Source organism: Acanthisitta chloris, unplaced genomic scaffold (genome assembly GCF_000695815.1).
Source record: "Acanthisitta chloris isolate BGI_N310 unplaced genomic scaffold, ASM69581v1 scaffold1280, whole genome shotgun sequence".
Classification (NCBI taxonomy): Eukaryota; Metazoa; Chordata; class Aves; order Passeriformes; family Acanthisittidae; genus Acanthisitta; species Acanthisitta chloris.
The window spans coordinates 164,410-189,121 of NW_008650982.1; the positions used below are offsets into that span (position 1 = coordinate 164,410).

The window sequence follows — 24,712 nt, forward strand, 5'->3', positions numbered from 1 at the left end:
AAGCTTTCATCAATACTAGAAAATTTCAGAATTTAGTATTGCTGAGATCAAATTCTTGGTTGGCTACCCTTTTCATAGAATGTTCAAACTTCTTGTCTCTATTTCAAGGTTCTGTGCGACCTGCCTATAAAGCTATGCTTATTTTCACCTTACTTTTAAGATCTAACTCTTGCCTTCTGAAGTGAAAAGCAATGTAGCTTCCCCTCTGATCATTCCTTTAAAGCTTTTCTTATCCTACTCAGCCTTTGATTACTGACCTCTCTGTGATTTCCACAAAGAATCAAGTTATTACTCTCATTTGGGGGGCCATATCCTCTCAAATCTCATAACCCTTCATGTCAATAAAGCAACACTCACGTACAGCGTTGAAGATCTGGCTGCTATACATCCTTTGTATCTTATCTCTGTGCAACTAAGTTGCAAAATCTTTAGTCTCATGTTTCAAACCCTGTTTCCCTTACTATGATCACAAATTACACAAAAGATAATTTCATGGAGGAATTGGTAAAAGCAGTTCAGATAAAAATGGAAGTGACCTTAGTACTTATTCAAAATTCAACTCAAATCATATGCAGACCTGAAAGTCTCACATTGCATCTTGCAAAGGTGTGGGTCAATCAGAGCCTGGCTAAAGGAATAATGTTTAACAGAGAGTGTCAGGAAAGTTTTACAATGAATGCTGATATCCAGGCCATAGGTAGTTCTGCTGAAAAATGCAGAAACTACAGTATAATAAATAGACTTATCTGCTCTTTTTCCTACAGGCTCTCAGGTATCAATCCTTACATTCTACACTATCCCAATGCACACAAAAATTGCAAATGTAAAGACCTTTGCATACTCACTTTCACTTCTGTTACCTGACATGAAGACTTGTACAATCTACAATCTACTCACACAGCAAATTAGTTCTTACTTTCATTTTTTCCTTCCTTCATCTTAAAACACTGCTGCAACTACTGATTTCACCTAAAATCCAGAGAAGAGGTATCTAAAGTCCACAAGCAAGCTTTTTCCTTTTAAATTTCTGCTCTAATTTTGCAGAAAAGCAAGAATGTCATATGTATTTGGTCCAATTAAAAAAAATAAATGCAATGAGTTCTAGAAATTTAATCCCTGAATGTTTGTGCTTTATTGATCAGTAAATAATTAGCAATTTATACAGCCAATTTACCTTTCTTTTCTCTTCCCAAGACTTGTGAAACTATTTGTAATCTTATGGTTTTTATTTATTTGAAATTACTAAATACAAAGTCAGTATCTAATTTGTGGTTTGTAAATTTTTCTTTCTGGATAGTTTTTATTTATAAATTGAGGCATGTTATGTATTTTTAAGTATGATGTAGAAGACATGACTCATAGTCATACAATTCAATTTTACAAACTGCTTTTCGCTATTCTAGCCTTTTGGCAGAAGTTAACATTTCTGTCCAAAAGGTTTTTAAAAAGATCAATTATTCCAATAATCTGTACACATAGTCCACATGTCTGTTATACTTTCAGATTTTATATGCAATATAAAACATCATTTCTGGAATTGAAATGACTGGACTTGGCACTTAATGCTATGGTTTACTTGACATGGTGGTGTTCGGTCAAAACTTGGACTTGATGACCTCGGTGGTCTTTTCCAACCTTAATGAATCTATATATACAGCAAGAAACTTTAGTGAATTGCAGAGCTTATTATATCACTCCCCATGCCAGCACTTAAATTGTTCCTAAAACTGCCACATTAAGAGACTTGGTGTCTTCTTCGAAATTTAAAAGGAATAAAATGAATTTGTTTCTTGTTTGCTGTAGTTTCAAAAGTCACCGTCAATTTAAAACGTTACCTTCAAATGCTTCTGGTGCTGGAAATTATTTGTTCACTTCAAGATGAGGGAATAATTGTTGATCTATCTGAGAGTCTTTGAAGAACTGCTCTTTCTAGCGTATAGCTCAGGAAAAAGTCTAAGAGTAAAAAAGCACCCTTATTTTCTAAGCCAAACAATCCTTACATGGCACTCAAAGTCCACTGGACTATTCTGAACAGGTTTCTGATGTGCAAATGCCAACTTATTTTTCTTCTTCTTTGTTTGAAAGAATTGAACAGGAAAACACTGTTCAGCAACAACAAAATCCAGAAAACGCAATCCCTGGCCCAAAGAGCTTATAATTGAGCACGTGGAAAAGAAGAGAACAGATGGGAACCAAGGGAGCCCTGAACAGGATGATAGACCATGGCCTCAGCACACCACCTGCCCCATGACTGCAGAGCTTTTGAAGGCACTTGGGTCTTACTGTTTTGTGGGGTCAGGTGGAATGCGTGTAGTGTACAAACTTTTGCTTTCACTATTTTACATTTTAACTATGTAGCTAATCAACCAAGACCATCTCTGGCTCTCAAAACTTCAGTAAATGCTGAAGACATGGTAGAAAAACCCCACAGCATTAATCACCCATTGTCTACTGATGCGACTGAAGATACCACTAATGGAAACACACCTCTTCTCACCATATCACCTTTATAAATTGAAAGTAACTTATTTTCCACGGGGTAGGTAGCACATGAGATCACAACACCAGCTGCGTTTGTTTCAGTGACAGATCACATACATTATGTAGATTCATCAAGGATTTTAGAGCCTTAATTTATCTGTCTCCTGGGATCACAGAATAAAAGGATTTTAGCCAGAATAATTAAATACTTCATATTTAAACAAAACCTAAATATAAAATTGAAATTCAAATGTTTTTCAACAAGTCCCTTTAAAACATTTTGTGCAATTTAACAGGATATTGCATAATTAAAATCAATGGTATTATCAATAGGCAAATGTACACGTATCAGATCTGAGGAATATTTGCTGATAACCAAGGTACAGAGAACTGTCATGTACGAACTGCCCTTCTGTCTCTATCTGTGAAAGTACCTGTAAGGATGCTTATATCACCTCTAAACATTTAAGTAATAGTCATAATTAATATAAGGAAATATTAAAGTTATCACCAGGATCTTACATGACTTGGGAAGACAGATTGCTTTGTAGAGAAGGTGATGATCAATGCAACCATGGAATGGGTTTAATTTCACTTGATTTGAGCAATCTGAAAGTGGGACACCTCATCCGAGTTACTTACTTAGGTCTATTTGCAATCCATAAATAGAGATGGACATCCTCACAGGGTAAGTCATAGCAGTCTAAGCAGTTTACTAAGACATATGGAGGTGGCCTGCCAGAATTAAGTAAATCCTGTCTCATGAGCTCCATCCAAATGCAAGCCTCAAGCCCTAAGCCCTGAACATGCACTCGTCCACAGTCAAAACCATCATGCCCAGCCATGCAGTTAAAGCAGTGTAAGTTCAATGTAACAAATATACAGCTCTTCCCCTGTACACTAATTTAATACAAATTAGGGACACTTGTGCTTTTACCTGACCTTTCGTAAGAACCCCCCATACAAATACACCCATCTCAAATATTGGATACAAATAACATTCTGGAAATATTGAACCATAATTGGTACATTTAATGGCTACATTCACCCATTAAAAGCCAAATTCTGACCTCGTTTTCTACACTGATTTATCCTACAGCCCATTATGTATGTCCCATTGATTTTGCTGCGACTATTTCTGCAAGAAAATTCTCCTTGGTAGATTAAAAAGCATCTGCATCTGTTTACAGGTGACTGATCTGATCTGAACTCCCACAAAAGGTGAGCAATTACTTATAAATCAGAGACATTTCACGAGTGAAAAATTATTCAATGTAATGAAAATGCTCATTATAAAAAAGCAGCCCTATGTATTTTCATTGCTGCTTCATGAAATTATGAAACCACTTAGTTTAACTTTACTAATTATATTATAAGATTAATATAATTATTAAAAATATTTACTTGTGCTATTGGTGGTATCAGAATAAGTTGAAACATATTTTAATATCAAACATAATTATTCAGGAGAAAGGTAACAATAGAAAGATTAAATCATTTCCTTTGTTTTAGCATTTACTTTGTCCTTGTGCTCATATTTGTTTTAACTTGCTGATATGCTGTTAATCAAGTATTAACTAAGAGAGAAAAGACTATTTTGTAGGAACTTCTGCATCAGCAGTTTATGTTGTAAGTCACTGTATTCCAGTGTATGTGTGAGACATTTTTCTGCAGTTACAAATACTATATTTGATCTACTGAGAAACTATATACTGGTAAATTTAGATATGTATCTTGAATCAATGGACACTCTAATAATATTAAAAATAGCTTATAAATATTGACCTATGGATTAAATAGACTTTTCCCCACTTAGAATAGCTAATCAATGAAATAATGTAATGTTAGTTTGAAGTTAGCAGTCTTCTGCAAATAAGGGCAACAGCAGTCAAATCCTTTTTGTGCTCAGGAGCTGAGTACAGAGAGGGCTCTGTATCCTACTGACTTACTCTGAGGGATCAGTGTCATGAGCAGCAATTTCCTTTCCCTCACCATACAGACTCTGAAAACACTAGATGGTGGCAGGTGTCTACCCTTCTTCAGTTCTACCCACTCAGTCCTTTGAGTGCAGCTACACTCATGTTTTACATGGATAAGGAATGAGCTTTTGACACAAATTTCCTGACTGCCTTCCCTTTCGCTTGGTGATCAATCCTCCTGTGCACAATCCCAGTGCACAGCACTTGGGGAAAACCAATCTACAGTAGGAGTTATGAGGATACAACTGTGGCACTCCAGCTCAAAGGTCCTTACTAACCTGAAGGAAAATATCTTGAAATGACTACCATTGGGAGCTCAGGTGCTCATCAACTGCTTCACACTGCAGAGATGTACTGTTTGGTAACACAGACACCGTCTCAGGGCACCTGGGCATCTTGGGGAAGAAGGTACCTTACAAAGGCCACTCTTTCTCTGCCTAGCTGATATCCCACCACCACATAACAGACCAGGAAAAAATGTATCATGGACCACTACTAGTGAATATGGAAGAACATTTTCAACCAAATTAACATGCCTGCAGCTGTTTTTGGTAATGAAGTTTCAATTCCAAAGTTATCAAACAGATTAGTTTATAGAACAGTGCTAGTGGTTGGACAGTGGACCGAGTTGACCATCCTGCTCTTTGTACCCTCCTGCAGTGGTACAAAGAGCGGATCATCCTGTCTGACCACATCTAAGGAACTGAAAACTATGCAAAGAATGGTCCATTTTGAAGTCTTAAACTATTTTTACCGTGCTATTTGTATTCCAATTAAGTGTCTAGTCAGGCAGTAAGTATTCACATCAAATGTTCATACTTATAAAATGCTTAAGCACTGTAACCTGAAATGCTTGAATAATGGCACAGATGTATAGACAAAACTAAAACAGTTGTCCCAGTTTTCTCACAAGACAGGATGACAAGAACTTGCTCAGAAGGGAAAAAGCAAATATCTTTTCTACCTGAAGAAGGATATCTGGGGGTCAGGCTTATACAAAACATGTATTCCCCTTCATAGCAAGGGTCTGTTCACGGAAGACGAGGAGAGCAAACTGATGAAGACTGGCATGCAGCACTTCAACTATTGACTTTCCTGTTCTACTTGCATATGTCCAAGGTGGTTGGGCTGGTACTGGAAATGACAGAGTAACTTACTAGTAACTTACTATTGTCTCCCAGTAACAAGGATTGAGTGTAGATGACATTCTTATGTGTGTGACATCTAAGTTACACCATAAGTAATGCTGGCTACAAGTTTTCAGAGGCTACATTTGAGAAGGTACAGTTCCAGAGTTCACACAAAATTGTACTTAAAGCAGCAATTCATTCACTAGGATATGCCATTCTTGTAGTGGCTCTGAGCTGGAATAAGAATTTCTGGATTCATAACTTATCAGCATCCACACATCTGCACGTACGTATGCATATTAAAAGTATTCCAACTTGGCAGCAAGTGTATCAAATCTAAAATGGCAAGATGTGCTATTTAAATGACTGTGCATTGGAATATGACTGTAAATTATTATAAATCTAAAATTGATGCATTTCATGACAGAATACAAAACTTGAATTCGTATTTATTAATACAATTATAGCGAAGCAAAGACCTCTATAGAGTATATCAGCAACTTCATTGCATTAGAACAAGAAGCTTTTATAAATGACAAATTTTGTAGGTGAATCTAAGCTTTGAAAACAGGATATAGAAATGCTACTACACTGGATATGCTGTAGAGATCTAAAAATACTAACAACTGGTGAAACACAAAATGGATGACAGCAAGTGAAATGAAGAAATCAAAGCAGTGAATGGGTACCATATGTTAGGTCCCCTGATTTGACAGCTCTCAGTTACATTAAGTAATACTTAAGCACATTAGCAGTTGCCAGAATGAAATACTATTCAACTTGAATCTTCTGAAATTCTGTAATTTCTGGAACAAAAGCCAGAACCGGCCCTTGGTAAGACAACTGAATGTGTATAATTTGGTCAAACAGACTTTAAGCTATGATCTTCGATCACTCACCAGTCGGTCAGCAGAGAGAAGGCAAGGTTCTGCCTGTCAGTTCTCCAACATCAGGAGAGCATTTTTTCTAAACATTCTGACCTGATGCATAGCACAAGAAATTCTGCATTTCTGTCTTGTCAATTTTGGCAGAATGTCACTCACCATTCTCAGACATCAACTTTTGCTTTGGAATTGACTACCAAGGTTTCTGTAATTTGGAACCAGACAAAATCAGCCAAAATGGTGAATTTATGGCCTATGGTATACCATAATGAAGAGATTAAATTTAATTCAAATTATTGATAGAGGTCTTGGTGCCAGTTGGGATGTGATCTATGCTCCTAAACCCAAAAGTAAATGCTCTCTGACTCCATATATTATTTAATGACACATGATGCTGTTTGATTTAATGCTACATTAGAGGCAGCATGGGACCACTGCAGAGCAGCTACCTGTAATGCACAATTTTCTTAGTTCTGAGATCATGTCCATAGCAGAATAAGGAACAGCTCAGTTTAGGACAAATACTCCTCAAAGTCTTTTGGGTAGAAATGATGCGATGGTTAGCAAAGATTCAACAGTCAACTGGGCTCCCGCTTATCACGCTACAAATCTGACTACTGTGATTTTTACATGAATTACTGTACTTACACAAAAAAGCAATAAACAATTTTTAAATATAAATTCAGAAATCTTTCTGTGATTTGTTATTTCAAATGGGAAACAAGACAATGGCAAAGAACAGCAAAAGAAGAGAAAGAATAAGAACTGCCCTTTCTAACTCTTATGCCTAAACATCCTGGTCACAACACACAAGTGACACAGGGGAAGAGCATACAACTATTTCTGTGTGCTCTAAATCAGTCCCTACTAACCCTTAGTGTCTTTTGAGAATCATGGTACAACTGATGTGTCTCAACTGCATCTATGCCAGTTTTCTTAACTTTCTGTAGGTCTCATCAAAGGAAAAAACTACTTTAGGAGTGATCTTATGGTAATGAAATCATTACTCAAACAAAATAGCAATACATTGTACCTGTAGAAGATTCACATTCTGCTGCTGAACTTTTCAATTTGTTCTATAAACTTTTCAGAATGTGTCTGCAAACACACAGGAGTAAATTTACCTCTTTCTATTAGTATTTTTAGGGGCAATTGTATTTTCAAAGAGGTTAGCTAAGAAAACAATTAAACAGCGTATCTGTAAAGTTCCTAGGTATGCATGATTTCTATAATACCACACCGTGATTTTTTTCAGTAAAACAAATAGTTCAGTTTGATAGAGCAAATTGAAATTACACTAATTTACACAGGTCTCTATACTTTTGGAAACTCTTCCATCTTTATTTTTAGCAATGCAGTCAGTCATTATAGGCAGTTAAAGGCTGATTAGGTTTTCAGAGCAGTTAAAATGCTAACCATACAAAACACGGGGAGACACTACTTCTGTTGAGATGTGCATGAAGGAGATTTTCAATTAACATATTTTGGAGGATTTTATTAAAAGGCCACATTTTGCTGTTCAAAGATCATAAGCACTGTGATAAATGCATACCTTCAATGGAATCTATGAGGAAAATAAAAAAATCTCAATGGAACTGTGTCTTCTTATGTCAGATTTGAATTTGAGTCTATGATTCTACCCATTAAAACATGACATAGTAAGTAGCTTTGTTTCATGTTACATTTCTATCTGCTTACACATGCAAACACAGATATCTACATGTGTAAATATATACATGTGTAAGTATATGAGAGTGGACTTCAGAATTTTTTGTTAGAATGAAATCAAATATTAGCAGTCTATGAGGTTAATGGAAACAAATCTGAGATTTCATTTCATTCTTACCTTTCTCCCTTAACTCTTTTCTATCACTATGTTTTGCTTTTCTGAACAAGTGATAGTGTATATTGTCACCACCTCTATTCAATACAACTTTTTAAACAGTCCTCTGCAATATCTTTGTTTGATTTTCAAGTAATTATATTCATACTTTTGTACACTTCTTAACAAAGACAAGATCTAGAAATCCACCTTAAGGTGGGACTGATAAGTAATAGCTCAACAATCAAGACCAGGAACTAAGAAGAGAAAGCAAACAATAAATCTGGTCAGTCCACAATATTTCTAAGTAAAGCTAAATGTTTAGCTACCAAAAACTTGGCCCACCAGTTGAGTCAACTGGGAAGCTGCAGATATGGGAAAATTCTTCAGGATGTTAAATTTAAAGTAGATTAAGAGGCATTGTGTATCTGCCATCTCCCACAATCATAGCGCAAGTCCTTCCTCTTGAAAAATCAACAGGAATCAAAGGATTAATGCTGTCTCTGTCTTTACAGTTTTCTGTTGAGGCACAGGAATGAGTGAAAAGCTTCTCATCTCCTCACTTCTCACAAAGAGATTCCCACAAAGAGATTCCAGTGCTAAAAACAAGACTGTTGAAGATCTTTGGAAGAGTCATGTCTTACTATAGAGCTTTTTACTGAATACAGGAAAGTTGCACCTTGAATAAATATGTAAACTAAGGCTTCTTGTAACCTCTACTTACGGTTCAATCCATTCTTTCCCATTTTGTTAAATGGAAAAATAAATTACTTTTATCCGTAAATGTCTTTCTTCTTCCCTGAATAAAAAAGTTGTAGGGTAGACATTGAATTATTGTTTCATGCGTACTAAGTTAATGGCCCAATTTGATATATTTTTGATTCCAGAAAGTTTGAACAAAAAATCTCTAATATTTTTCAATGATTTATTCTAATATTGAGGATTTGATCAATGTACGCTCATATTCAGAAACACACAGAGCTAGATGCAAATCAATAGTGGCAAAAAAATTACTTTCTGTAAAATGGTTAAAACCAGAAAGCAAACAGTCTGGCAAACTCAAAGGAAACTTATTATTTTATATATCTCCAAAGCATGAATTCTTTTAGGAATAAGAAGCAGCAGCAACCACAAATAAACAGAATTTTTAAACAGTTTAACAATACAGTTTTCTTTGAATAAACTGTTCAAGCCATTACAACACTAGACTGTGATATTCAGTAATGTATAAAAACAGAAGGTAAGAAGGCTTATGTTGCTGTGTAATTCTTAACCTTAAGGGAAAATAAATTCCCTTCAGGACTTCCTCTGCTAAAAAGACTGTTGATATTACATGGAAAAGAAAAGAGATAAATGTTTTTCGCTATTAAGCACTTTTTAGTATCTTCATAGGAAAAAAATGTTTAAAATTGGATTGGATCAGTATCATCCTCACTGCAGGTAGTAAATATTTAAAGCTATGAATAACTTGACTAAACAGAGAACAGGGATATCAGTTTTATTGTTGTTGGGAATTACAAATGTTATATGAGAAAAAGATTCAAGTATCTCCTAGCTAAGATAAACAGGAGGGCCTAACAAAACACATCTCAAGGCTGAAAAAACTTTATCAATTTGCCTTTTAATATCTGTGGAGAGGGGGAATTTCAGATTATAGTGTATCTTGGGCCTTTGGGTTTCTTTCGCCGTATTAATGGCCACTGATATCACCAAATCACAGAATCACCAAGGTTGAAAGAGACATTTGAGATCATCTAGTCCAACCATCAACGTGGCACCAGCATAATCACCCCTAAACCATACTACCAAATGCCACATGCAGACACCTCTTGAACACTTCTAGAGACAATGACATGGCATACAAATTGGACTGGTGGACAAAACACAAAGAGAATCTTATTATCTGTAGTGTCCAGGTAAAAATTAGGATAAATGGTGGTTATAAGTTCAATCTTCAAGTCCTAAACTAGAGATGGGAATACAGAATCTCAGAATAACAGAATGGGTAAGGTTGGAAGGGACACAGTGGGTCATCAGTTCAAGCAACGTCACCCTAGAGCACACGGCACAGGATTGAATCCATACGGTACTTGAGTATCTCCGCGAGGGAGACTCCACCACCTCTCTGGGCAATCTGTTCTGCTGCGCAGTCACCTGCACGTTCCTTTTAAGAACTGAACTGAAAATAAGGACTGAGAAACTACTGGAAGGACAAATGACAACCAGGATAGGGCAAGGTTCAAGGTTTTCAATATTAAGCTATATACAACTAAATGTAACAGCTCTTATATTCTTACTGAAATTCAGGGGTTCATTCATTTCTTTCATTTACCACCATTATTTCAGAGCAGACTTGGCCACGAAGTAATGTTTTTGACCTTTCAAGGGAAAGATAAATTCATGGGCGGGATATTCTCCTCTTTAATCTTTAGCAGACAGAGCAGATCGTACTACACTGACTCATCTCTTTCGACAGCTGTGGTAGTAAGAACCAGCAAGGATTTCATTGCCTCCTCTCTTTTGTGCACAAATGAGCTGAGGTGTATCAAGAAGTCATCTGTAATTCTCTGGGTCCAGACTGGGCTGAGGGTCATTCACCCATTCTCAACCTAGCATTTTCCTTAAATCACAGGAGGTTTATTTTGAACTTCCATCCCCATCTCTTGATTCAGTTTACTTAAAATGAACATTTTTTTATTTTTTTTGTTACCCAACCCTTTAAGTTAGAGTTAGATAAGCACAGGGATCATGACGAATCACCAGCTTGTTTCAGGTCTACTGCTGTCCAAGTGACTCCTCTATTGTTTTAAGCTGCTTTTAAGTGGTTTTAGCCAAGAGTCCTATCACTCATAGGTACTCTTGCTTGCAGAAGAATTCATAAGTTTTTCCCCTGTGAGTGAAAATGCATATGCAACCATCATATCTGACTTCTCATATCTACATCCCATTACTTCATACCATATTAACTTTCTGAGTGTAGAAAATATGTTTTCTTTCTATTCTCAGGCACAGGAAGCATACCATAATTTTATTCCATAGAATATATGGATATCTGTTTCAAATCACAAATTATTTTTGACCTATCAAGATACAGCCTATGCACTTTATACACTACTCTTCACTTGGTAATTCAGTTTGACAGATGTGATGAGGATGAGACAAGTCGTACAACCATCTGTGGTAACATTTAGCACCTCCCAAGCTACAGCACATACACCACTCATTCCACATGAAGAACTTAAAAAAAGCATCTATTTTCCACTTAAAACAGCAACAACAAAATAATCCCTTTCCAGACATGGGTAACTACCCAGCCGTGACTTACTGCTATATGAATCAAGGCCAAGGAGCAAAGGATTAGAATAATGAGCTATCATTTAGCTCAGTGAGTAACTGAATATTAGCCTTTTTTTATGTGGAGTATGTGGTAAAAGGCTGCAGAGAAGGCATTGCTGAAATGAGAGATGGCATGCATGGCTCATATTTCTGTTTGAGACATATCTGTGCACTGTGAAGCCCAGTGCAGTAAGTGTTTGAATCAATGGCACAATACACAAATAATAAATCTGATGGTTCAGAAAGTGTAAGACTAATGGTGCTTGTCACTGGAGACTGCACAGTGTGTCTGTCTGACAAGCCCAGGAGAAGTGGAGTGCTGGAGCACAGAAAGTTTAGAAGGGCACCCCTGTAACTTAGGCTGCATGACAGTGTCACCAGGAAGCCAGAAATCTTGGGACAGCAAGTGAACAAAAAAGTTCATGTTCCATATGGAGAATATTATTTGGTGGAAGACAAGGAAAATCAAGGCACATCAGAGACAGCTTGTGTACCTAGTGCAGAAAATTGGGTATTCCTGCTAACACTAGTCACAGAGATAGTGGCCATGACCAGTGAGGCTGGGGGTGGTGGCAGTAATTAAGGAAATGACACTGGGAGCCCTGACATTGGGTAAAAACTGTCTACACAAAATGTAACATAAGCAATTTGCTGTAGTCACAGAAAGTAACAGTCTTGTAATAAACTCTGCAAGGAACAGCAAGAAAACAACATCTCAGGGAAGATCAAACTCAGCTACAGATGCAACTGCTGTATTAGCTGTTGTGACAATTATATCTGGACATGATGCCTGAGCAAGCAGGTTTGACAAAACTATTGCCAATTACTTAGAGTTTTTGTTCAAACTTTATAGAGGCTTTCAGTTTCATAATATGATATAGAATCCTGTTTTCTTTCACGAGGACAAGTAATAAGAACATATTGATTTGCTTTTTACTCAATCCTCACAGTTTGTAAACTTAATAAGGAGTTCAGAATTTGACCTATCATCAAGACCTCAATAGTTTAAACAGAAATTTAATTTTAACTGTATATACTTCAGGGATAACAGTATGAAAATTACTGTGATGCACCCATTCACTAAGAAAGTCATATTGACAACTACAGATGGGGTGAGAGAGGAGGTCATTGAAAACACAAATGGAATTGAACTACTGTCACAGGTCTTTAACAAAACCTGTACCAGATTGGATTTGTGCAAATTAAGTAGTAACTTTCACATACATTGTCCATGAATTTTTTCTTCAGGTTTAAGAAAAAATGTCACATTTTTCTTGCAACACAGCAATATGCATTGGAAAATTGAAGGGAGCCAGAAAAGTGATGAAAAGAAAGCTGTTCCTTTCCTGCACTCCTATGAACAATTTACAGATAATGTTTTACTTTCAGTTACCTGTGCATTTCTTGATATTGCTATTTCTTTTTCCATGCGATCCCAACTTGCATCCAAAGTTCTCCTCCCAAAATTCTGCAAACCAGACATTTCTTCGATTGTTAGCAAGCGTTCTGCTCCGAAAATATCTATCAAATCCTACATTCAAGAGAAGTGAAAGAATCATTAAAATATGATACAGTATAAAAAAAAGTCATTTAAAGACAATAACAAATTTTGTACAAATATAAGAACAAAAAAAAAAGCTTTGGGTATAAACTATTATAACAGGATATTTTATGAGCATCTAAGGATTAGAATTCATTTTAAGACTATATAGGATCATGGGGTACCTCTTTGTTGAACCAGAGGGCTTCCAGGACACCTAAAATTCTGCTTCTATTTATATATTTAATGACACAAGTTGGGAAAGTAAAGATTCCTCCTTAAACCTGATCATATTCTGCACCAGTCTTACACCTACAGTCCAGCAGTCATAATAAAATCATGATTAACACATTCCATCTGGATTAAGCTCTTCACAAATATTTCCCTGTGGCCAAATTTTCCACGTAGAATCAATGGTGCTCATTTTTTCTAATCACTTACCAGTTTAGCACACTTACCCAGACACTAAGAGATGTTACTATGTCCGGTACCCTCACAATAATAAGGTCCATCAAACCAACTTCCACTTCATTCACCAAGTCAGAATGTTTGCTAATAGGGGCTTATTAAAGTAACGTTCGGAGAGGAAAGCAGAGCTTAGATTGATCTCCTCCCCAGAGAGTGAGCTGACTCATTCTCATCCATCCACTACCCTCCCTATTTGTCCCAAAGAACCACCAGGCTATGGGTAAGAAGCTCTGGACCAGAAATATCCTCATTATTAGAAAAGTATAAAATTGCCTAATTGCAGATTCAGCATCTCCTCATCTCAACAGAGATATTAAATGATTGCTGGATCAGGCCAACTCAAATTACTCAGTTGCAAAGTTTTTCCTGGTTTCCCTGTAATCAAGGACTACATGATTTTTTTAATTTATTTTTTAAGAGACCTAGGGTACTAGAACACTGATAGAAAATGAGGGGTTCGTGCCATGTGCATCCCTACCATCTATTGATGTTCTTTTGGGCAGAATGGTTACTGCTCCTTCCGCAATCTCTTCCTGCTGCTGAACTGGTGAAATTTTTGACCCCCAGCTATCAGAGCCAATCCAGAGGAAATGTCCAGACTGATTAGCTTTTTTGGCTGCTTCCAGTATTCGCCTACAAACAGACAACAAAAGACCAATTAAACAAACAGCATTTACAAAAAACTTCAGAATTCCCAGCATTTATTTTGGCTATGCTTACACTCACCAATTAGTCAATAGTTTTCACAGTCAAAAGCTTATTCAACAACAGCTGTAAAGAACTCTAGATACAGCACTATGCAAGCTAATTGGTTTCATCTTTAGCCATATTCTTCTAGCATTCTTATTGGTTTCTTCCTTTTCAGTCGCCAAATAAGAATCTATTGCACTCTTAGGATATAGGAAGAGGTTAGAATCACACAGAATAAAGGACCAACACACTGTATAATTATAACTTAATTTCTTATTGTCAGATTTCTAAGAATTTTTACATGGGATTAAATCTGAAAATCCTTTCTTACTCTATTTTTTACAAGTCAACCACAAATTTTGTGAGGAGAAACATCTCAATACAGAAAATTAGAAAACAGGCACCTAATATCATCTTCATTTGCAAACATGATCACTGCTCGAGCATTTGGAGTTTCCAGCAAGCGCTTGATGATCTTTTCAAATTCTCCTGGTCTTGGTTCCCGAGGGATCTTGAGTGACTGAGCAATGCAAACACCTCCTGAGAAAAATTAAAAGAATAAAAAAAAGAGAATTTTAACACAGTAAATATCTACATTCACATAATCCATAGTTAACTAGGCAGGCAGAGAAAGCAAGGTGCTAATCTGAGACACTGTAGCACAGTCAAAAGTGATATTATCTGCATATTTTGAAATATGAACTGTACAAATTTACACATTTAAAGCTGCATTAAAGAGTGCAACACAATTACCTGTTACTTTATTTTTACACACATTTTTAAACAACATCCTGAGGCATATTGTCAAGCACCACACTGGCTCAGCTGGACTGAGTTCCACAGATCTACCTAATTCATGGGAGCTGAGGACCCAGCCTTGCCACAGCGTTGCATCGAACCATGGAGCCACAACTTTACAGTTATCTTATGTTCATAATGTGGCTCTTTGGTGTCAGGTACTATCATACACCTCTGCCTTTTCATCAGAGAGTATGATGCTAACAATAAATGCTGTGGTTACAGAATCAAGTACAGAATTCACAATGTTGTCTTGTGAATGAATACATACAGAACACTCTTAATTATTATTATGACATTCTTAAAAAAGTTGTCTTAAATATTTAAGAGGTTGTCATTGAATATTCTAAATCACTAATCAGCAAATGAACACAAACTCAGAGAGGATATTTATATGTCTTCCTGACAGAGGGAGAAAAGTGCTAATTGAAATCTTTGTATTTTATCTGCAACAGGGAAAAAAGGGCCAAATTTCTGCAGAAATTCAGTGATTTCTATCAGTTTTTATAGAGCATTTCAGGGGAATCTCTACTTCCCAGTTATGGCACTGTTATCTGTGTTTGAGCATGGAAAGAGAAAGATTCCTTGAGCCTGTTTCATGAATCACTTAGTTCAGATTGGCACCAGCTTCCTATACTGTAAGAATGTTTCTATGATTGTTTTCTGATTTTTTTTATTTGGATTTTTTTTCTTTAAGAACTATTGCTTGATTCTCATTGGTACATCTGACTCCCACCAAAATTAGTCCTAGCCTGTTGCTGTTCCAAACATAAGAGCCTCTTGTGGAGAACCTAATCATTAATTAAACCCAGAAATTAAGAAAATTATTAACAAAAAGTTACATGTTACTAGACAAAAGCAAAGCAAATTATAAGTTTTGCAGCTCTGTATCTAAATAGAAGACTGTCTTCAGTGTGAATAAGAATGTGTTATAAAAGAGCTGTTCTATTTTTAATGAATGCTGGTATTCATTTTCTGATGTATAAAATCCTGTGAGGCACAGATGTGTCTATGTATTAAAGGTAAGTAGTCAACTAAAGTCACAGTTAGATGGCTATGTTGTATATGGGCAGGATTTCCAACTTTCTCAGCAGTCTTGTTCCCCATATCAAAATGTCAGTTTTCTGTTTTTCCAAAGTACTTCACACATTAGGTTGATCCACACCATCAATGTGATTTGAACAATAAAAAAATGTACAGTTGGGTGAAGCTTGGGATGTAGAGAAACATGAAGATGCTATAGACGTCCCTTAGTTTTCTTAAGCTTAATGTATTTCATCTTTAAGCAAAACAAACAAAATAAAGGTATTCACGAGGGCATTTTTATTTCTTTTACTCAAAAAACGCACAGGAATCGTTCAAAAGATGCCCCAAGTCTGTCAGTGATTGACTCATTTGGACAATGTCCTTTATATCATACTTTAACTATTTGGTCAGCCCTGATTTGGTCAGGCAGTTGGACTACATGATCATCATAGGTCTTCTATTCTATTCTATTCTATTCTATTCTATTCTAAGAAAATCCAAACGATTCATAAAAAAAGCTAAGGATGCATTAGCAGATTAGATTAAAATGCTAAGGATTCATTATCAGATTTTTTTCTGCCTTTGCAGAATCCCATTGACTTCAACAGCTTCCTGCAGAGGCAGATCCTAAATTTGAATCAAGTTTAGACACGGCATAAATGAAACATGGAATTATCAACTACCACTATAAAAATAAAAACTTCCAAATTAAACCAGCCAGTTTCAGTCACAGGCAACCATACCACCTTTTTTAGTTATACATCAATTTCTTGGGATGCTACATTATTATTTTATTAGATTGAGAAATGAGCACTACAGTATAGGCTTGTCCTGAATTCTTCTCTGCTTTACATGAAAGAAATAATATTTGCAAGTCAGAACACCTTCCATTTCTAACAAAAAATGTTTGTACATAATTCTTTACCATCTATAAATAGTGCAAAGATATAAATTATTTACCCTTATCTGCTTTAAAATGGAATATAGAGCCTTTTTCTGGCAACAAATTTCTTTACATGTTTTTGAAAATCTTGGGTCCCCATGATGGGTAACTAATTTGTCAGTAACGCCAAATGAGCCTTTATAGCAGGTGACCCTCATATTCACTGTATTTTTGAAAATCCAGCCATGAAAAGATGGACATTGTACTCCAAAAAGCTTTAGCCAATTCTGTAAGCTGACAGTAGGATATAGAAATAGACACTCAAAATTCCTTTACTGCAACCTCTTTCTCAAGTAGCAGGACTGAAATATAAGAGAAATATTAAGCAGATATCCTGTAAATGTAACAATCAGCAATTCTCTGTTAGAAAAAAAAACTGGGGGAAAAAAAGCCAAGCTCACAGCTGTCCCAAAAGTCATTCAGCACATAAAGTAAAACAGATCCTAAAAAACTGACATAATAATAAAGGAATAATTTGTTACCTCATATATTTTGAGAGTATATTTTTCAACTCCTTCTATTCATGCAATGGCCCTTAGGAAAAAGAATATCATTCTATCCACATAAAACTCAAATGCATATATTGCAAAAATATAATAAACTACATACAGTCATCTACAATCTGTGTGAAATGGATATCAAGCAATGAAAAACTGCAGTATCTAAAAAGGCTATTTTCAGTCAAAATAGTGTAGAAGAAACACCATTCCATCATTGCAGCAGCAAGTTCAGTCATGAGTGTACTGTGTATCTTGGCATCTCTGCATTGAAGAATGTGTTAAGTACTACTAGCAACAAAATAAAATGCACTTCAGCCTTGTTGCTACATTTATAATTAATTGTGCAGGCTATCTCCAACACACAAAACACTTTGTATACATCCTTACCTATATATTGCATATACAGCTGTTGCTGAAACCAATAACAGGGTATCAGTTTTCAGCTAATGATGAAATGCTAGATCCACAAAGGTACTCACAGCATTACAGTGTCTAACCTCTTGGCACCCTGCTGCCTCTGAAATCTACAGCCTGGGCTAAGTGCCCAGACACAGAGACAGATAAGTGCCTAGGCAAAGGATTCCTATGAGCCAGCAAGCTGAATAAGGAATAATTATTCCTCCAAAATAGGTAGCAGAGGTACTAAAAGGACAAGTTTTAAGGCCAGTAGTTAGGATTAATCTTACGAAGTGTGAACAAAAGAGAGATTTCCCCAAATCAAGAAGAAATAGGGATTGAGAACAGATGTTTCATACGTGATACTGATGGATTTACCATTTGCTGCAGAGGTGCCAAAGGGCAGATGGTTCAGACACCTAATGTCCCCAGAGGATTTATGGCTCTGAATCACAAGAACAAATAGCATCTACATGTTTCACTCCGTCAGCATTTCTGGCTGATTTGGCATGATGACTGCTTCTCTCTGTTGTTGGTTTCTAAAATGTTTGTTATGCTTCATTGTCTGGGATGTACTTTAAAAAAACCACATTGATCTAATTTCCCTTGGCTAAAATGATGATAAATCTAACACCAGTATGAGGAAATGGGAGATAACTTTTTTCTTACTGAAAAGGAAACTACATGGTTAAACCCCATCAATTAAAAGTACCCATGACAAGGCTTCAGAAAGTACTGCACTAAAGCTGTTACTGAGATCAAGAAGGGAGTCAGACAGACTCATTTCAGGTAGCTCAACTGTAAACAGACACCAGTAACTGCACCCACTGGTACTGTACCCATTCCTGAATTCATATATAACATAAGAGTTTGCATCTGTCACACTTCAAAGACATTAAGAGAGCATTGATGGAAACTACTCTGAGGGAAAATAAAAGTCTTGGCACCAACTATGCTAAGCCTGTTTTGTCTGTTTTCAGATCTGTAAAGCTAAGGTCATTCTCAGTCATCCCAGAGCTTGATTTGAGGAATAAAACAGTTAATATGAACTGCATTGTGTCAGTGATGACAAGGATCCATTTGTCTTCTCTCTACCAGCTATCAAGTAGTGATACCCAGCACCTGGGGCCACGGCATGATGAAGAGAAGGAAAGCAGAGGTGGAAGTTGGAAATCAGGCTCACAGCAGGAGCTGCCTCACTCGTGATCAGGGGCTCAGTCCAGCCACTCTGCACCATGGTTAGCAGATGGTAACTCATGTGCTTTTAAAAATGGAGACCAAACCAGGCCTGATCTATCAAAATACATTTCCCAGTCCTTTTCTCGGTTATGATAAAAATCACATCTTAAACAAATTGTTCCATGCTAGGCTTGGTTTGCTTAAGGGTGCTCTGTATAATACAACTTGTGGGAAACAGGTTATCACCAAATGAAAAAGGAATGTTTTGAAGATATTGTCAGTACAACAGAACAAAAAAATGCGTTTTGGGGGGTTTTTTGTGCTCTTACAATGATTCTACTAATTAAAAAAAAAGTCTATGTAGTACCTGCATCACTTTAGTGGTGAAACTTACAATTATTTTATAATAATAAATATTAATTTTTGTCTCCTGCATGTTCTGAAGTCACAGGATGGCATGCTGATTGTACACCATTAAACACTCAACTAGATGGAATTGGGTGTCAAAATACGTGATGTTGACTGTGCATTTGGAAAATAGCAAAAGACTTAGTAGAAAACCTGCACTAACAAATTAATTTCCCGAAGAGAAGACTGAATTATGATACTAAAGGCAAATAAAAGGGCCATGTTGTCTCCCACACCAGCTGGGATCCAGCACTACATTATGGACCAGGTAAGTAGGATATCCAAGAAAGGGCACCATCTTTGTATCAAAAAAGTAGAAGACAGTTTTCAGGTCAAGTGTGATCAGTGTTGGGACCACAACCATACTACTTAGAACTGCTTTACCTTCTAAACTATTTTAGTTCCCCACGTAAATATAGCTAGCCTTACCACTGTAATAGGGCTATGCACTTGCTGCCTATTTTTCAGCATAAGGAGGTAGACATCACCTGACTCAGTACACAGCATTGCAAGTTGATTATTTTATGACAGGTTCATCACAAATCACATTGTTCCTGCAAACAAACTCAACAAATAGCCAGGGCATATCTGGGATCCAGTCCTACCTGGCAGAACATTCTCAGCTGCCTTCAAGTACACACTTCCTTCTTCTAAGCAGAATTATATGTGACTGGTCATTAGGCCAACAAAAGTTTAATGTAGGCCTGTGGAAGGTTTCCAAAAGACATTACAGAAATATGTGAAGGCAGATAAGTTCTTATTCCAAGCAGGGGAACAGATGTCAGAGATTCAGAAGAAGCCTCCTTAAGAAATTCCTGTGAGGCACAGAGGGGTGCTGTCACAGGCAGACAGAGCCTCTGTCTGACAGGAGACTGCACACTTCTGACAGTATGACATAATGCAGAAGAACATGAGGAAAAGCAGACAATTGCATTTCTCCTCCTTTTCCTGTCCTTTGCTGGTTAAATTGAAAGTCTAGAAAACTTAGACCAGGAACCTAGATCAACACAAATATAGTTGAAGATATTAGAAACTAAAGATGCTCCAAATCCAAGTTCTGTTGAAAAAAATCCAGATAGTCTTGTCATTTAGTGAATCCATCATGACAGTCTTTTTAAGCAAATAATTCATTATTTGACAAATTTGGATGCTAAGAAATCTGAATGTTAAAGAAAAATAAGGCAAGTGCCTGTTATTCATGGAACTTTCACTGCTATTGATAATTAGTAACTTTTAGTAATTATTATCTAAACTACAACCAAGTTGCCGCCATCATCTTGTGTGCCCCTAGATTCCCTTCACAGTAATTTTCTAGTGTATGAGTCAAACAGAGAGTGATACCTAGGAAAGTATAATTACCAGCTGAAGATCAAATTTCTCAAGCAATAATTGATCAAAATTAACTGTCTCCCTAATGCTGAAGCTGGGAGACCTGAATGCAGCCATGCATTCTTTCCAGAGCTACCTTCACTTACCTACCTGTCCCAGTTCAATAACACTCAAGAGTGTTCAATCGATTTCCCCAATGTGAATTAAGACACAAACGAGGTCAAAATACCATCAGGGAGTGAGACTTTTCTACTGGTTACTCAGGGGGGACAGAGAAGGCGCCACAGGAAAGCTAGAAACAGAAAAGGGGGGTAGCAAGCAAGATTTGGGATGGTGCAGCAGAGATAGTCACCACCATAGGTCCAGCAGCATTCTCATGATCCACAGTTGTCTTTTCTTTGGTGGTGAGTGTGTGCCATGCTCTGGATGCTGGTTGTAGGGCTCTGCCAGGCACTGACTGGTCAGGTTCCCTGGGGTTGACCATTTCCTGATCTCATTCGTGGACAATGGTGTCTCGAGGTCTGGGTCGCTGGAGGGGATGTCAATCATTATCTGGCAGATGGCTCTGCAGCCAAAGGGTGTAGGTGATGGACAGTGGTCCCTCATCACCTAGGCATGTTCATCCTTATCTGTTAGCTGGAGGATTTGGGTGATGGACAATGGTGCCTCGTTAGCAACTGGAGACACTCTGTGAATCAACAAGCTTTGAGGCAAACAGTCCCGGGGTTGCTGTTTACAGTCTCCTTCACCAAGTCATCAAAGCCAGGCAATGTTGAAACAAACATTTCTAAAAGGTCCCTTCCACTACACCAAGAAACCATTTGATCACTGATGCGGCTATATGGACTTCGAGGTAACTTCACTTTACGAGGAAGCGCCCGAGCATTCTCCTGGCTCCAAAGTGCATACCATGGCATCTTCACTGCCATTTGTGTCCATATCTAGCTAAATAAAATCTCATTCCAGTGCACCCCCTTTGTTGCAGTCACAAACGAAATGCAATATGGAAATAAATTCTTATGGCTTTTCATTTCCTCAGAATCTCACCAAATACCTCAGCAAAAAATTCGCTTCTGCAAAGACAGTTAATTCTTCAGCCAATAGTGGCAGTACTTTCTGATGCAAGGTAATAGAAATAGAGTAATTTGTTAAAAGTAAGTAATTTAAACAATAATTCACTCTGAATGGACAAAAGTGGCATCTAGTATCCAATACTAAAGTATAATGGAGGATGAGAGATTTGGTTATAACCTTTTAACAGATAAAAATATGCATTTCAAGCCCACACATTGATGTCTTATTTCCTTTACCTAAGTAAAAATGTGTTTTCTCAGAATCCCTTCATATTTCTGTCAAATACATTTTTATTGCACAAGCAGGTCGATGATGCTTTTCTACTAACATGTCAACTACAGTCATGAGCTTTTCTACTCAAAACTAATAGCCTTTAGGAAATCAAAGTCTCTCTCATTTATTTTAGTATTTTAGAAAAGGCATTTTAGCAAAGGGTTTATCGTTGGGTCTTACATTTATTAATTCTTTTTCAAAAAGAAAAAAACAAACTAGAAAGCATTAAGTGAGACCATGAAAGAACACAAAACATCCTGATAAATACAACATATCCATTCCTTTTAAACCTATTTTTTTACATTCCTCAATCATACAGCCATGTATATTTCACAAACGTGTGTAGTCACACAGATCCTTACATTGTGGGCAAAGCAGATGCCAATTCTAAACTGGCTATTGGCTTCAGTTATCAGAGTCAGTTTCTAAGGTGACAGGAAGCAAGGGAGACCTGCTATTTTATACCTCCATTCTGAAGAGTAGAAATTTGCTTTTTGCTTGTTTGGGGTTTTTTTCCCAGATGAAACCATTCCACATGTACCACTAGAGAATCCATTAACACCACCATCTGATGGAAAATAACTGCAAGGAATATTCTCACCATCACCAAACCTCCTGATTATTTTTTTTTTTGCAGGTCTGAAAAAAACCTCCCACCCGCAAATAACACATTTTTCATCCTTTGACTCTTTAATGCTATTGTGTGCCAACTTTCAGTCCTGAAAGTGAGAGACTAAAAGAAGAATTCATCTGTAGTGGAGGTGTTTATGAATGGGTACAAATCACATAGTCAGACAAAAACAAACCTGAAAAGAATGAATTCTGGAAGGCTGCAAGAGAGGATTTATCCTCTCCACAGAGAATCCCTGTATAACTAGTTCATAAAGGACATGGGATGCCCAGTCAAACTTCAAAACAATATGTGACCAAAAGAAATTGGCCTCCACTTACATTTACTGGTCAGCTGCTGCAATGCTTTCACAGCTATGTCTTTTTTTATCATTACATTGTGTATGTGTATTTCCCTCTGGGGAAGAATTGTTCTTACTATTTGTAGATCTAGACCTTGCAGAGGCATATGATGAGAAAAAAAGAAATATACTGCTATTTTCTGTTTTCTGGCTACATGCCAGGTACATCCTTAATGAGGGAAGGAGAATATTTTGGTTTGGTTTGGTTTGGTTTTTTTCCAAAGATCTGGAAAATTTAGGTTTTGAAAAGAAATTTCACAAAGTCTAAAATATTTTCAAACTATGTTTTTAAAGTAACATCAGTTCTTATTTGTATCAAATAACAGCAGGAACCCAAATCCTAGCCCATGGTTACCACAAGTATTTTTCTCCAAAAGTAAATTTCCTTGAATATGGTCCTAATTCTTTCCTCCATTTCTCTAAAATTCCCCCTACTAATGGGCCTGAGTAGTTATAAGGAATTGGACTTGATGTTGTAGGAAGTTGAGATGCAAATAGCCAAATTAAAAATATATAGAGGTGGGTCAGGCATAAAAATCATCAGTTCACCTCCAAATATAGGTTCTAAGACACAATCCCCGATGGTTATAGAGCATCATGAATATGACACAGGGGAGAGTAGAATTGCTTCTAACTATGTTTAGGCAGGAAAAGAAAGTCCCTCACAGGAAGGGCTGGATTTTGTAAAAACACTCATTTCTAAATAAATACAACCTTTCTTCTTTTAAGATACTTTGCTCCCTACAGGGCTCTTTGGTTTAACAGGGTTTTATTCCACTCCCCACCCTGTTTATTTCAAATATTTTACCAGTGATATAAAAGACTGTTTTCAGTTAAGTTGTCCTGGATTGTCTGATTTTAATAGTAGGCTGGTATCCTATTTCTCCCTTGCACACTTCTTAATGCCATCATGGTGTTCAGAGATTGCATTTAGTCACCTTCTTCGCACTGAAATGCTGCACACAGGCAGTGGAACCTGACGTTTAATCATGCCTTCTAAGAAAAACAGCAGCTGTGATTAATGTTCTCACTCTGAAACTTCTTGGTCTGCTTTTATAAGTGAAGACATTATTCTTCTTTGTGGTCATAAAATAATCACAGATTTCTTGCATTCACTGGAATGAAAAAAAAAAAAAGCCCTTCTGCTTTTTGCTATCTTCAAGAAGGTATGTGGCAACATCAATTATTTCCATCTTTCTTTATGAATTCCTTTAACCATACGGTCCAGTATCAGGAAATTATTCTTAAAATTAGGCATGTGTTATTTAGATTAGGTTATCTCATCTCCAGTCATTAAATATTTATTTTGTCAGAATTTGAACTATCAAAATAGTTTGCATATAAAGACTTAGTTAACTTTAGTGAAGATAAGTCTGAGTTTGACTACTGATGTTTAAGCTTGAATTTGGCATTCAAAAAGGAGCCTCCAATTTGAGGTTCAAAAAAATAGCCTCAAAAATTACTCTCAGCTACTTTTTGTCTGAA

The 24,712-nt window shown here is 36.7% G+C and overlaps 1 protein-coding gene across 1 annotated transcript in view; it reads right to left on the reverse strand.

Moving 5' to 3' along the window:
* Window positions 1–24,712, reverse strand: part of LOC103798820 (metabotropic glutamate receptor 8) — a 319,111-nt gene that overhangs the window by 160,881 nt on the left and 133,518 nt on the right. The window contains exons 3-5 of the mRNA XM_009071105.1: window positions 14,735–14,870; window positions 14,119–14,273; window positions 13,026–13,163 (exon numbers count right to left, since the gene is read on the reverse strand). Of these exons, the coding sequence (XP_009069353.1) occupies window positions 13,026–13,163; window positions 14,119–14,273; window positions 14,735–14,870 (429 nt within the window). The remainder of the gene's footprint in view (window positions 1–13,025; window positions 13,164–14,118; window positions 14,274–14,734; window positions 14,871–24,712) is intronic.